Raw genomic sequence first — 14,089 nt, 5'->3', positions numbered from 1 at the left:
GTCACAAAATGGATATTGAGATGACAGGCACACCTTGACATGAAGGAACTTTTTAACCCTCTCAAGATTCTGACTGAGATCTTCAAAAGCCACTCTCTTTGAACTGGAGGGAAGGGTTCATTGGCAGGTTGATTCCTCCTACTACCTGTTAATGGGTGTTTTGGGGGAGGAAGTGGGGAACGGCAGGACACCTGAAGTCAACGTCTGCTAGAATTATGTGTGCAGTTTAATTTGGGGGCAGTCTATGTTATCTCAGGACCCCAGGAGTTCATGGCTTCAAAGGAAAAAAGAGGATTATGATAGTGGTAATATAACTATTGAGAAACACTTTCAATAATTTCATATCTTCCCAGTTATTTGCCATCAACAGGTTGGGACCCGGGGTTTGTAAAGATTATACACACATGTAAACACAGCTACTGTGGTAGATGGGTGGAATGATAGGGAAAGGAATAGGTCAAAAACACTGACAGAATTCCAGAACTGCTCCAAGGGTTTGGGGTTTAATGTATTTGGTGGGGAGGTCCAGGATGGGGTGAGACTTCTGAAGTGGCTGTATATAAGATCAGATCCCGTACTTGCTCAAAATTAAGTGCCAGGGAAATCTTACTAGAACTCTATGGATATCAAGTGAGAGATGCTGGCACAGATGTCCTCTATGGTACATCAATTTGGAGAGAAATGCAACATTAGCTGTTCACAACACAGCTTGAGGCACTTGTGTCCAACTCTCAGGAGAATCAGCCCTACAGAACATTTAGCAAAGTATTTAAAATTCCAGAGAGTCTAAATCTTAATGGGAACCCCCTGCCCCCTTTTTTTGTAGGCTGGAAACCAAAGTGAACTAAGCTATTATACAATTATTACGATAAAATATACCTGAATTATTTTATCTGTAATAAGTAAACATCTAGTTTTCATTAGTACTAGTGGAAGAAAGAACCAGCAATTAACCAAAGAAGCATTAAAGGAAGAAAAGATGGTAGAAAGTTCTTCAAAAAATAACTTATATTGGTCTGGTTTAAACTTAATGTCAACTAAGAAATTCATTTCTTACAGTTATAGTTTAAGTAAAAATGAACCAAAATGAACTAATTTGTTTAGACAGTTTCTACCTGCTTTATCACCGCAGTATAATTTATCATTAGTTGCCTCTGGCTTATTTTAGAGGTTAGTTGTCTGGGGCTTATTTCCTTTATACACTGTCTCAAAAACAGAGATTTCCTAAAACAGGATTAGAAAGCTCTTCTTGAGATGGTTGCAGAGATTAACCTTAATTTTGGCCAAAATCTAATCTTGTCTGGATTTGGCTCAGTGATAAGACAACAGCTGTGTTTATAAGATCAAAGTTTTGTGTTTAACCACCATTTAGAATCGAAGAGACCAGCAGCATTTATTGTCTTTTACTACAAAGGAAGGAAACAGGCACTCAACTTAATGTAGCACTAAAAAATGCAGTTGGTAGAAATGCTTATTTCATACATCTTTAAATCTATTGGGTTACTCAAATTGTTTGCAAAGACTGAGAAACCTGGTGGCCTCCCCTTTCACTTACCATTGCTCATATGGATTTTATAAGCTCATATAAGTGTTACAAGTCCCAAGGTAGTGTATTGTGTTAAAAGTTAGTGGAGAGGGCAAACAACTTTAAAACAAAGACATGAGTTAAACAGAAATAAGCTCATCCAAAGAAATTTCCAGGCAAACGTAACTTGATCCTCATAAGGGCAACAATTGTTTTTACTAAGGTAGTTCAAAGAACAGCTGAAAAGGTCAGCAAGAAGATTCAATGCTTTTGATTTCCCATGAAGTCTGTGTCCATGCATGCAAAAGAAACTGGTTGAGTTTGAGTAATGGATATGTCATCAAATGTGTATTCGATTTTGTTTTTGTGAAATGAGATTCTCAAAGCTGATATCCTAATTATTTTGTTGTGTTACTGTGCTTAGTGAACAAACGGTTGCTATAAATTAAAGCCACGTTAATAACAACAAAACTTCTACCTATGTTTTATATGGCATATTTCTTTAAATGTATAATTAGAAACAAATGTTAGCTGTTTTGAAATTCTTTTCCAATGCCTTGTTAAAAATAAATGTTTTTGAATGAGCAAGGTGTTAAAGAAACAGGATGTTCTCTCCTGTCCCTGTTGTTGAGCATACCAACAGCTTAATAAAGATATACTGGAACAGAATGCTGCTTCTGAGGACCTGACCAGGCTCTTACCAGGAATATGTGGAAATGGACCATCATAATAGTCATTTTTACTTTAAAATATTTTATTTGGGCCCAGAACTAAGGGTATTGGTATGGTCTAAAGTTGGGTTAAACTGAGTTTAACTTTTTGAGCTACAGAAAAATATGGGGAATAACTTGGAGCAAATAACTTTTTCTCTCTTCAGAAATTAGTCTTGGGCACAATACTGTCTCATAACTTCCCAATCAGCATTTCTGGGATAATGTCAGATTTTGGACAATTACAAAAAACCAGACACAAATGTGCAAACCAGATTTCAATTTCTTCTCCACTGACATGAGATTTAAAACAGCAACAGGAACATTTCTAGGTCAGCGTCAATATGTAGTCACAAATTACCAAAGTAAAACAAATTGGCGAGCATGGGTGTGCGATTTTGTGTTTTTGGCATGGGAGAGACACTGAAATATTCACAACATATAAGCCAAATCATAAAAATAAAATGAGACTTATGATCCCATCATTTTGAAAGAGTAGATTTAGTTCTGACATCTTGCAGATTTGTGATATCCTGACTTTTGCTTCAACAGTCCTAAATAACACAAGTTTTAGAACATAAGCACAACATTTTTTTCTTTCTAAAATGTTTGTAAGTGAAGCAATCCTGAGGAAAACAATTTCAACACAAGAAAAACCTCTTAGGCATATTTATAAACAAACAAGGAAAAACTACAACACACAAACACACACAATCAGATCTCATTATTTATCAGGAATTAGAAGTGATGACCAATAATTACTTCCCATTAAACATTTCCTCCTGTTTCAGTCTAATTTAAACATAGTTAACTAAGAACAAAGTTTACTAAGGAAGAAGAATATCATTATACCATTTAAAATAATTGAACACACTAAAGTTTAGCAACAAAGTAGAAGCTGGAAAATCATCAGATAGCCTATATGTGAGATCTCAAGAAAGGAAGGTTAGAATTCTCAATGCTTACTCAGTATAAAATGTATACCACTCCTGAAACTAAGAGCTAAAGACATTCCTCTTATTTCTTGAGACTGTCTTATCTCAGAGTCACATTAATTTACAAATGTAACCACCATTTTCTCTCTTTGAGGGTAACACTTCCTGCCTCTCTTTGGCATAATTGTATTTACAGTTTTTTTCTCCGTTTGTCCCCTAAGACAGTAGCTCCACTGGGTAATTTCATCGGACAACTTTTATAAACCTTTCTCCAGAGGATTTCCTAGATACCCAAATACCCGAGCCCCAACATACTCCCTTCTCCAATCTCCATTCCTAAGCCCACTCAATTCCTAAGTCAATTTTTCTAAGTATAAGACAATTTTCAAAAAAAAAATTTTTTTTTCAAATATACTGGCCCAATTTGTCACTTTTGAAATACACCCTGAAATGACAAATTCTTACAAATTCTTTGCCCCTTCTTGATGCTTTTAGGGTTCTCTGTCCCATCACAGAGACTGTTAAAGGGAACCACGTCAAAAGTCCCTCACCTTTGCCTTAAGTTCAAAATCTGCTTATGAAGGGGTAAAAGAAAATATTTTTAATATTTGGTAATAGTATTTTACTGTATTAAATAATTAACTCAGGAATTGCTATGCTGTACAATATTTCATCTGTAATTTAACACACGTAACAGTTTATACCAAACATCTACATGATTACAAAATTTTACTAAATAAAAAAAAAAATTACCTGCAGCAATTCCATAGCTCTTAAAGATAATTTTGATTTCATAAAATACTTATTTAAGACATCTTATGAATAGAAAACTTGAGTAAAAAATGTTTATTGGCATTATTAAAAACAAATTTTCAGTTCTTCAAAAACAAGAACTATCCATCTCTGAAAAAATTAATACCTACAAATCCCTGAACTGTGCGAGACATATTAGGTATTTTCATTCACCTTCACTTAATCCTCACAGTAACTTCATGAGACAGTGATTCCTATCTCCATTTTACAGCATGAAATGCAACTTCAGAGAGGGCATTAACTTGCAGGAATGCAGAGTTTGTAGAAATTTATTTAGCTCTATTATACTCTTCTGATTAGATCATGATGTGACATGGCTGTCTTACACAATGTTTACTTCAATGATCTTGAGGAGGGTGAATATAGTTCTACTGCCACTAGGTGCCATCTCAAAAACGTTTAAGTTTGGTAAGAATGGTGAAGATTTATAAAAGGTGGAGGCTGTTAAAGGTATTAAATCATAACTTATTTTTCAAGGTAAGCTTTATCCCATATACCAGATGTTCTGAGAACGCTGAGAGGTCCAGTCAAAAGGAATTTGCATACAGTAAATAAATAGGGTTGAGTTACATAATGAGTCACATTTTAAAGAAATTGAGAATAATTTCTTATATTAAATTGAATAATAATCCTTTATAATTACCGAGGAAGTTTTAATAAGACCCCTACATATATAGGTTACTAACAAAAATGCATATACATTCATCCCCACATATACATTCAACCATTTCCAGAGTAACACTGAAAGGAGAGACCTTTTTTCCTTTTGTAAATGTCTGTCTTTGAGAATTAGGAAAACAGTATGTATTTAAGGTATAGAAGATAGGATACACTTTGGAAAGTCCTGTGATAAAGTCAAAAGCATTATGTTTCCTTAATCGTCTCTTTTCTAGAGCTGCTGAGTCAACTGTAGTCTTAAAGATGACTAAAAAAAAAAAATACACAGAATAGAGTAGGAAAATAATTTTTAAACCATCAACATTTTATTTAAAAAAAGCAACAATTGGAACATTTCTAGATCTTACAGTATATATTTGATACAAAAATAAGGGATTCTCCAAAATACGTACTAAAAATACAGTTTTATGGATCTAGGTACACAGAAAATTTATTTTACATTTCAGTCACCCAAAATAACAGCTTGTGGTCTCCTCCGATTGCACATAGTGGGAGAGTTCTATGCCAGGAAAGGCCAGATCCAACGGCTACAGAACCAACGAGGATGGGCTATAGAATATGTGAAGAATTAAAGAAGCTCAATACATTACCAACATTCATAAATAAAAACTACCCTTCAAAAATAAGAAATGCATTGAAAAATTGTCTTTTTTTATAGTGGAAACAGAATTAAAAAATGTGCTCCCTCATAGGTGAAATACACATTAGAAGGATACAAATAATCTGAATAATTGGTGCAGTCCAGACTCAAACATTTTTGCAGTCTAAACCAACTAAGCAGGCAAAATTATTACATTTAAATGAAGAAGGAAATAGAAGAAATAAAATGTTTCTTACATGAATATTGGCAAAAAGCCTGTTACCACTGGTGATTTAAAGATCAAAAAATGCTTTCTCGGGCTTCCCTGGTGGCGCAGTGGTTGAGAGTCCGCCTGCCGATGCAGGGGACACGGGTTCGTGCCCCGGTCTGGGAAGATCCCACATGCCACGGAGCGGCTGGGCCCGTGAGCCATGGCCTCTAAGCCCGCGCCTCCAGAGCCTGTGCTCCGCAACGGGAGAGGCCACAACAGTGAGGGGCACGCGTACCGCAAAAAAAAAAAAAAAAAAAAGCTTTCTCTTTCCAATTGAAGCAGGTAATAGATATTCATAAATGTTTTAGTTACACATTACAAATCTGCAGGGCTATAACAAGAAAAGTAGAAAACAAAAATTTAAAACCACATATGCCACCAAACATCTCCACATTACCTGAGGGTGTCCTAAATGATGAATTTGAAACTGGCTTGCCATTTTGCCAGGATAACCAGTGGTTGCAAACAAGTTTTCATTAATTGTGGACCACCTAAGAAAAGACAAAGGATGAAAAGCAGTACAGAATCCTACAGACAACTATACGCTTTTCTAAGATTGGCTATTTCTTTTTATACAAAAATGATAATTTTATAACCCTAAATCTGATAATATGGCTTTACAATCAGACTGGGAATTCCAGGGAAGTTAGCTATAAATATTTTCTCATTCTGTGAATATTTATTAAGTGCTTATCATGTGCCACTTTGTTAAATTACAAAGTTACACAAGGTTAGCAGTTCCTTATAACGGAAAGGCTGACAGTATGATAGGAGATACAAACAAGAAATCAGACAGAAAATATTTCACAGTACAAATACATTGAAAAAACCCCATACACTTAATGTTCTTATTGACATTTGTTTTAAAATTAGTGATAAACTTATGAGTTTAAACTCCTTGGAATGATGTAAACACCTGGAATATATAGATGTTTAAATATTCAAGTATTAAGGCATCACAGATATTGGAATATAATGAATGAGCAAGTGTTAATGGAGCTGCAGCAACGAGCCCAGCACTATAATAAGTGCAGTAGGGGAGGTACAGGGGGGAAAAAAGATTCCTTGACAAAAAACAAACAAACAAAAAACCCACTAAAGTCTAGTTATTATTTTAATGTGTGGCAGACATTATGAGTTGCTTGTCCAACAGCCAGCCATTCTGCCTTTTTTCTGTGCTAACTGAACCCCAACTATGTTCTGGCACAGTGTGTCTAACCCCAAGGGATGAGACACAACTGGTATAAGGCAAAGATAGCAATCCCCAATAAAAGGGGTGCTCCTTCGTCTCCACTTATTTTGGACAATGTAGTATGAGGCTATGGTGCCTGGAACTCTGGCAGTCATCTTGTGACTGGGAAGCAAGAAGCCAAAGCCTGTCGTTGAGGATGGCAGAGGGAAAGGTCTGAACTCTTAACGACATCAGTGAGCTGCTAAACCAATCCTCAGGCCACCTCCTCCAGACTCAGGTACCATAGTTCGTTGATTTTCTTTTTAGCAACTGGAAGAAAAATGTTTAAAACTGAAGTATAGTTGATTTACAATATCGTGCTAGTTTCAGGGATACAGAACGGTGATTCAGTTACAAATACATATATGTATATATGTATTTCTTTCCCTTATAAGTTATTACAAAATATTGAGTATAGTTCTCTATGCTATATAGTAGGTCCTTGTTGGTTATCTATTTTATATATAGTACTGTGTATGTGTTAATCCCAAACTCCTAATTTATCCCTCCCCCACCCCCCTTTCCCCTTTGGTAACCACAAGTTTGTTTTCTATGTCTGTGAGTCTACAGTTTGTTGATTTTAAAATGTGTATTTGCTCACATCTCTGAAATCAGGATGCATCTTATAATCTATGGCATTCTTACATTTAGTTGAATATATTTTTTTCTTAGGAATACATAAAATAATAGTGTTTTATTGGGGGTATTTTAGATTTGATGAAATACAGTATATAATAAATGTTCTACTGACTTTAGTCTCTGTTAGTAAATTTTCCTGAAGCCGAAAGCACCCTAATAACTATACTATACAATGCAGTATTACATAAAAATGAATGAAAAAGAACAAGTACCTTAATTTACATGGAAAAAAGGTCACAGATATATAATATCCAGTGTGTTCTCATTTAAAGAACAACAATGTAGTTCATATGCATAAATGTGGGTCCATCTACATTTTACGTCTTTATCAGCACAAAAAATAAGAAAGCATATGCTCCAAATTGTTGAGGTGGCATTGGTGGAGTGGCAACATTTTGTATTTTATAAAAATTTTCAAAGAAAATATTGGAAAACAATCTCTCACCCAGACCAAAAGACAAAAGCAATGAGTTAGTAAAGTAAAACATCCATTTATAAAAGAATAAGAGAAAAAGCAAAAAATCAGTGCAAAGGAGAGGACTGGGAAAGTATTCCAGGAGTTGGTGCAGCATGAGCAAAGTAGCCAAATTCAGAAAATGAAATTATAACCCCAACAAAAATGGTACATTACCTGAATAAGCAGGCTCGATCCATGTGGACAGGTCTCTTATCTTGAGGGTAACTAAAAGATAATATTTTATGTTTTATGAATTATGTGTTCGTCTTAAGTAGAGGGACTTAAATTAAGGTTTAAAAAGTATTTTCTCTTTAAAGAACACAATGCCCAAGGTATGTAAACTGTGGCAAAATTCCAGATAAGCACTGAATTAAAATAGCTGAAATATGATAAAGACATAAACATGATTTAGAACCATTGCAGAACACCATCATTCAACAGGGTCAGTGTTTTTTCTTCTTTTTTTTAACATAAGTAAACACAGCTCAGATCAAAGATCTCCTCCTCTGCCATTTTTCTTTGTTATTCTCAAAGTAAATCTGTAAAAGCCATCTCTGTTACATACAAGCACATAGCTCTGGCCCTTCTACAGGAAAGACTTGTTTTTGCTCTACAGTGTGGCCCAGGTATACAAGAATGGGTCAATGGATCATATAGCAAATAGTGACTGATTTTTTGGTAAGCAATAGATAAATATACTAAGGAAGTACCTGGACCGAGTAATATCCCAAATTAACCAATCATTCCCTGCAACAGCTCCAACTTTGAAGGTGTTTTTTAAGCACCAGTGTGCTGACATTAATGGTATCTGTTCTGATTCAAGAGATAAAATAGCCTGTTGAGCCAAAAGATCATAAAACCGAATTGTTCCATTCTTCTCTGCAACCATCAACTGTAAGACAGAAAAATAAAGAAAATTCACCTAATTTAGAAAAAAATTTTTTTTCTAAAAAAAATTTAGAAAGAAAAAACCACCTAATTTACTAAATCTGAGGAGGCAGAGATTCAATGTCATACATATAGTAAAATGTAAACATTTGCACATATTACAAATTGGAGATCAAATGCAAAGGAAATAAGACAAGCCTAGGTAAAAATCTCTATCAAATATTAAAAAATCTCATAGAAAATGGGCAAAAGACAGACATAAGAAAATTGGATACAATTTAAAATGATTATGTATGGTCACCAGGAAGAAGAGATCAGCCTAAAGATTCATTCTGGGTAAATTATACACACACACACACACACACACACACACACACACACACACACAAACGAGTTATACACAGTAGGTAAGGTTCTATAAAGTTGCTGAATTAGTGGGTATCAAACCACTGATCCTAAAGGAAATTAAAGGGTTCAGTTCTATGAGTCTCTGATCACATTTTTGTCAATTGATCAATACATAATCTTGTGTGCTTCTGTTTAAAGACGTCTTATTTGGGCTTCCCTTGTGGCGCAGTGGTTGACAGTCCGCCTGCCAATGCAGGGGATATGGGTTCGTGCCCCGGTCCGGGAAGATCCCACATGCCTCGGAGCAGCTGGGCCCGTGAGCCACGGCTGCTGAGCCTGCGCGTCTGGAGCCTGTGCTCCACAACAGGAGAGGCCGCAACAGTGAGAGGCCCGCGTACCGCAAAAAACAAACAAACAAACAAATAAAGACATCTTATTTAATACATAGATTCATTAACACAGAACTCAAAGGCAGCTGCACTGTAACTCATGCCTGAACAAAGCTTACCTAACACGTATTTTCTCCATAAGGCATATCAGAGCCTTCCTGCACTTAGAAACACTAGGTAGCTCTTTAGCAGTGTGCTTGGGGGCCCTTTTTACACAGTGAAAGAAACTGTCAACAAAAAGCATAAAAATGTGGCACTAAATAGACTATGAATAGGATACTTGTTTACAGTATGAGAGCTAAAACAAGAAGGCAGAGTACTGCCTTATTCAGCCTTAGCTGGGAATGTGCACATTAGCCAACTCAAATTTTTTGTTGCTCTGTGCATGTCTGTGACTGTCAAAGTGTGATGGTATTGATTTTGGGGTTACAAATAAATTTTAGTGAGTAGGCAAATTTGCAAGTGTGGAATCTGTGGATAATGAAGATCTACTGTATACACACATGTATATGTAAAACACTATGTTACGTTCAATAGAAGTCCATGGTAAAAGACATTATCCTGGATCTCAAGAAACTTTCCATCTAGAGAAGAGGTGAAAAAAACTGATCATAATTTTAGGCGAAATATAGTGGGATGCAAAAGAAGTAGTGATTATTTAGAACATGGGTAGTCTTTAAAATTAGGGGATTCTTAAGAGAAAAGGTGGAATTTAAAACTATTCTTGGAGGGCTTCCCTGGTGGTGCAGTGGTTGAGGGGCCTGTGAGCCATGGCAGCTGAGCCTGTGCGTCCGGAGCCTGTGCTCCGCAACGGGAGAGGCCACAACAGTGAGAGGCCTGCGTACTGCAAAACCAAAAAAAAACAACAACAAAAAACCCCCAAACTATTCTTGGGACTTCCCTGGTGGTCCAGTGGTTAGGACTTCGTCTTGCAATGCAGGGAGTGCAGGTTAGATCCGGGTTGAGGAGCTAAGATCCCACGTGCCTTGGGGCCAAAGAACCAACAGAAGAAACAGAAGCAATAATGTAACAAATTCAATTAAGACTTAAAAAAAAAAAAATGGTCCAATTCAAAAACTCTTTTAAAAAATAAATAAAACTATTCTCAATAACAGGAAGTCAATGACAAATATACAACAAAAACAAGTGCAACATTGAGCTTTACATGCCCTGCCTTATTTAATCCTTGTAACCACTATCTGAGGAAATTGCTATCATTAATCCCATTTTTCAGAAAGGAGACTGAGGTGCAGAATGATTAACTTGTTGAAGATCTCACCACTAACCTGTGGCAGAGGCTGGATTTGAACTCAGGCCTGAAGCCAGGTCTAACTACAGTGCACATGTTCCTTACTACAAGCCGATTATCAAGATTGGTAAGTGGTCTGGTGTGCTATGTATAGTCAAGGGTGGGGAGGGACGGGAAACGGGAGGAGATCAAGGAAGACTTACTTGGATGTAGTAAAAATACTTGAGACTCTGAGCCTGTCTATAAAAATCTTGAGAATTTCAGGTATAACTTATGAACGATGGAAGGGCCAAGTCTATCTGGCCCAGGACCTAAGCTAGGAGAGCCAATAAAGCATGGCGGGTTATGAGCGCAGCTTCTTCAGTCAGGCTACCTGGTTCCGCTCTCAGGAGCTGTAAGATCTTGAGCACACAGGGCTAATACAGTATCTGTTTAACAGGGCTGCTGGGGAGGATGGTACCAGTTAATACAGTTCACCCTTGAATAAGGTGGGGAGAGCCTTAGGGCAACTGACCCTTTGCACTGTTGAAAATCTGTATATAACTTATAGTTGGCCCTCTGTATCTGCAGTTCTTCCCTATCGACGGTTCTTGCATCTGCAGTTTCAACCAACCAAAGATCATTTAGTACTGTAGTATTTACTACTGAAAAAAAAATCTGTGTATAAGTGGATCTGTGTAGTTCAAATCCGTGTTGTTCAAGGGTCAACTGTACATGTTAAAGTGCTCAGAACTGCTTTAGCACAGAGTAGGCACTCAAAGAACATTAGGTATTATAGTTTGAAGTCAGATTGAAAACTACTTTCTAGCAAAAAAAATTTATTTTGGTTATTTACTGTTTCTAAAACTGTGCTCAATGGTGACTTCTTGTTGTTGTTGAAAGAGCAGATAGAGTAAAAAAGTTAATTTTTTAAGTTTCAGAACTGCTGGATCTAAAAACATTACAGGGGAATTCTTCTTGTAGGACTTTTCAGAACCATAAACCGTAATTTGTACTGACTTTTCACAGGGGAAATATGTCAAATAGCAAGGAACACTGTAGTACTTGAATCAGACTGAGGTCAAATCTGTGACTGTGTGATCTAGGGCAAATTAATCTTTTGGTGCTTCAGTTTTCTTACCTACAAAATAGACAGAATAATGCTACCTACCTGAGAGCATTTGTGAAATTATATGAGAGAACTTACATGAAGTACTCAGCACAGCTCCTGGCACTGAGAAAGCATTCAACAAAAAATGTTGATTGTTACACCTCATTTCATTTAGTGGCTCTAACCTCTTTTCTCTTAGAGTCAGAGAAAAGGATGTCCTCAGTCCCAACTCTCTGATCCCATGACATCCTAAACGCTTGCTTCTGTTATTACTACCTGCTGAAATCCTAGCTCCAACTGTGGTTTATTGGATTTAAGAGTTTCGCTTCTAGAGATATTCTGACTTTTGTAACTTGATGATGATGATGATGATAATGATGATGTATCACCACGCGCCTTGTGGGATCCCCGACCAGAGATCAAACCCAGGCCCCGGCAGTGAAAGTGCTGAGTCCTAACCACTGGACTGCCAGGGAATTCCCTATAACTTTATTATTAAATGCTAGTGTTTGCTTTGTGCTTTCCACATTACATGGCTCTTTTGTGTACTTTATATCTTACAAGATTATCGTAAGAATTTTATGATCTAGGTGATCATGGACCCATCTCTCTTTCTTCTCTGGCTCCCTCATTTTCATCAAGACCACGCATAACAGAACAAAATTCTGGGCTTCATCTGATATGGCAGACCAATGAGAACCACTAGATTGTTTCAGTAGTAATAACAGTGTCAACAATGACAAGCAGCTGAAATTGACTGAGTGCTTATTATGTATCAGGTTTTCTTTTAAGGACTTTATCTAAGTGTTCACTCATTTAATCTTCATGAGCTTCCATTTTACAAGATGAGGAATTGAAGGTAGTGATTGAGAGAGGTTTTGTAACTTGCCAGAGATCATACAGCTAGTAACTGGTAAAACTGGGATTTGACTCCGGGTAGTTAACTCAAGAGTCCATACCTTTAACTGCTACTCTGTGTTGCCTTTCTGTAATTTTAGGTTTTTGAGTTTAGGAGTGACACGATGAAACTGATATTTAAATATTAGTCTAACTAAAGTACGCAAGAAAAATCAGATTGAAGAGCCAAAGATTTTAGAAACAAGGATTGGCAAGGATGACTTGTGAGAATAGAAAGGTGAGGAACACACATTAATGACCAAGAGGAATGTATTGTAGTGACAGTGAAGAAAAACTTAAAAGACCTGGAAACATTTGCATATAGGAAAGGAAGATACCAAACATGATTTCAGGATATTGAGTTGATGTGATTTAGAGCAGGGACTTCCCAACATTCTGAAGTCATGGAAACAAGAAAAAAAAAGGAGATGGGGTGTGGTGAAATTTCAGTGTTATATAGAAGAATAATAGAAATTAACTTAAAGCATACGGAAGAAAGGGATCTCAAATAACCATAAATTAAGATATAAGTTTTGGGATATGGGTTATAATAAACATCTGGGTCACAGTCTTTGTTTCTTTTTTTAGGTCACAGTTTTTAAAAAGTAGCCTATTATATTTATACATGGTAATATTAACATTTTGGTAGATTCCTTGATAATGCTTCAAGTAGACTGACTCACTGCTACAGGGGAGAAATCTAGACATAAAATTTAGGACCTGGATTCAGAAATAACATTTACTTACACATGGAAATCATCCCTATATATGTAATATGAATAAATTAGAAAACTGCACTCATGTACACATACAGAATATAATTCTACTGATAAAATATCCAACAGGCCTGAAACAAGTTTTCATGGAATCCTAGAGAACACACTTATGTAGTCTGGGGCATCTTGGCTCAGGATTATCTTGAAGGCTGTGAGCAGATGGGATTAAAACTTATGTCATCATTCTACTTAACAAGATTTTGATTCCAACACTTAAAATCTGTGTAACTGTATATACATGTTTTTCTTACTTATAAGTCAGTGTGTAACTCAATGACAAGAACTTTATTCATTCCTTTATCCTCTATTATAATAAAGGGTATAGTTTGGGTGAGAACTACCCCTTACAACAATTTACAAATACATGGTTAAAGAAGAATTAGCAGTGGAGGAAGAAAAAGGGAATATACATGCATAGATGCTTAAGGGGACTAGAATAATGCAGCTTTAAAGACCAAGTGAGCAGGGTTTCAAGGCAGAAGTGATCAACAGTGTAAAAAGCCGCCTTGAGACTAAGAATGGAAGAAAAGCCCATTGGATTTGTTAAAAATATCACTGATGACTTCTGAGAGAGTAGAGGAGACTGAATAAGATTAAAGAGTTGATCAAGGGA

The 14,089-nt window shown here is 36.3% G+C and overlaps 1 protein-coding gene across 1 annotated transcript in view; it reads right to left on the bottom strand.

Annotated features, from left to right (window-relative positions):
• Positions 1-4,952: 4,952 nt before the first annotated feature.
• NUP37 (nucleoporin 37) overlaps positions 4,953-14,089 on the bottom strand; it is a 40,284-nt gene continuing 31,147 nt past the window's right edge. The window contains exons 6-9 of the mRNA XM_007449167.1: positions 8,550-8,731; positions 8,014-8,064; positions 5,910-6,003; positions 4,953-5,210 (exon numbers count right to left, since the gene is read on the bottom strand). Of these exons, the coding sequence (XP_007449229.1) occupies positions 5,097-5,210; positions 5,910-6,003; positions 8,014-8,064; positions 8,550-8,731 (441 nt within the window). The 3' untranslated portion in view covers positions 4,953-5,096. The remainder of the gene's footprint in view (positions 5,211-5,909; positions 6,004-8,013; positions 8,065-8,549; positions 8,732-14,089) is intronic.

This window comes from Lipotes vexillifer, unplaced genomic scaffold, assembly GCF_000442215.2.
Source record: "Lipotes vexillifer unplaced genomic scaffold, Lipotes_vexillifer_v1.1 scaffold89, whole genome shotgun sequence".
Lineage (NCBI taxonomy): Eukaryota > Metazoa > Chordata > Mammalia > Artiodactyla > Lipotidae > Lipotes > Lipotes vexillifer.
This window is presented reverse-complemented; position numbering and strand designations above follow the sequence as displayed.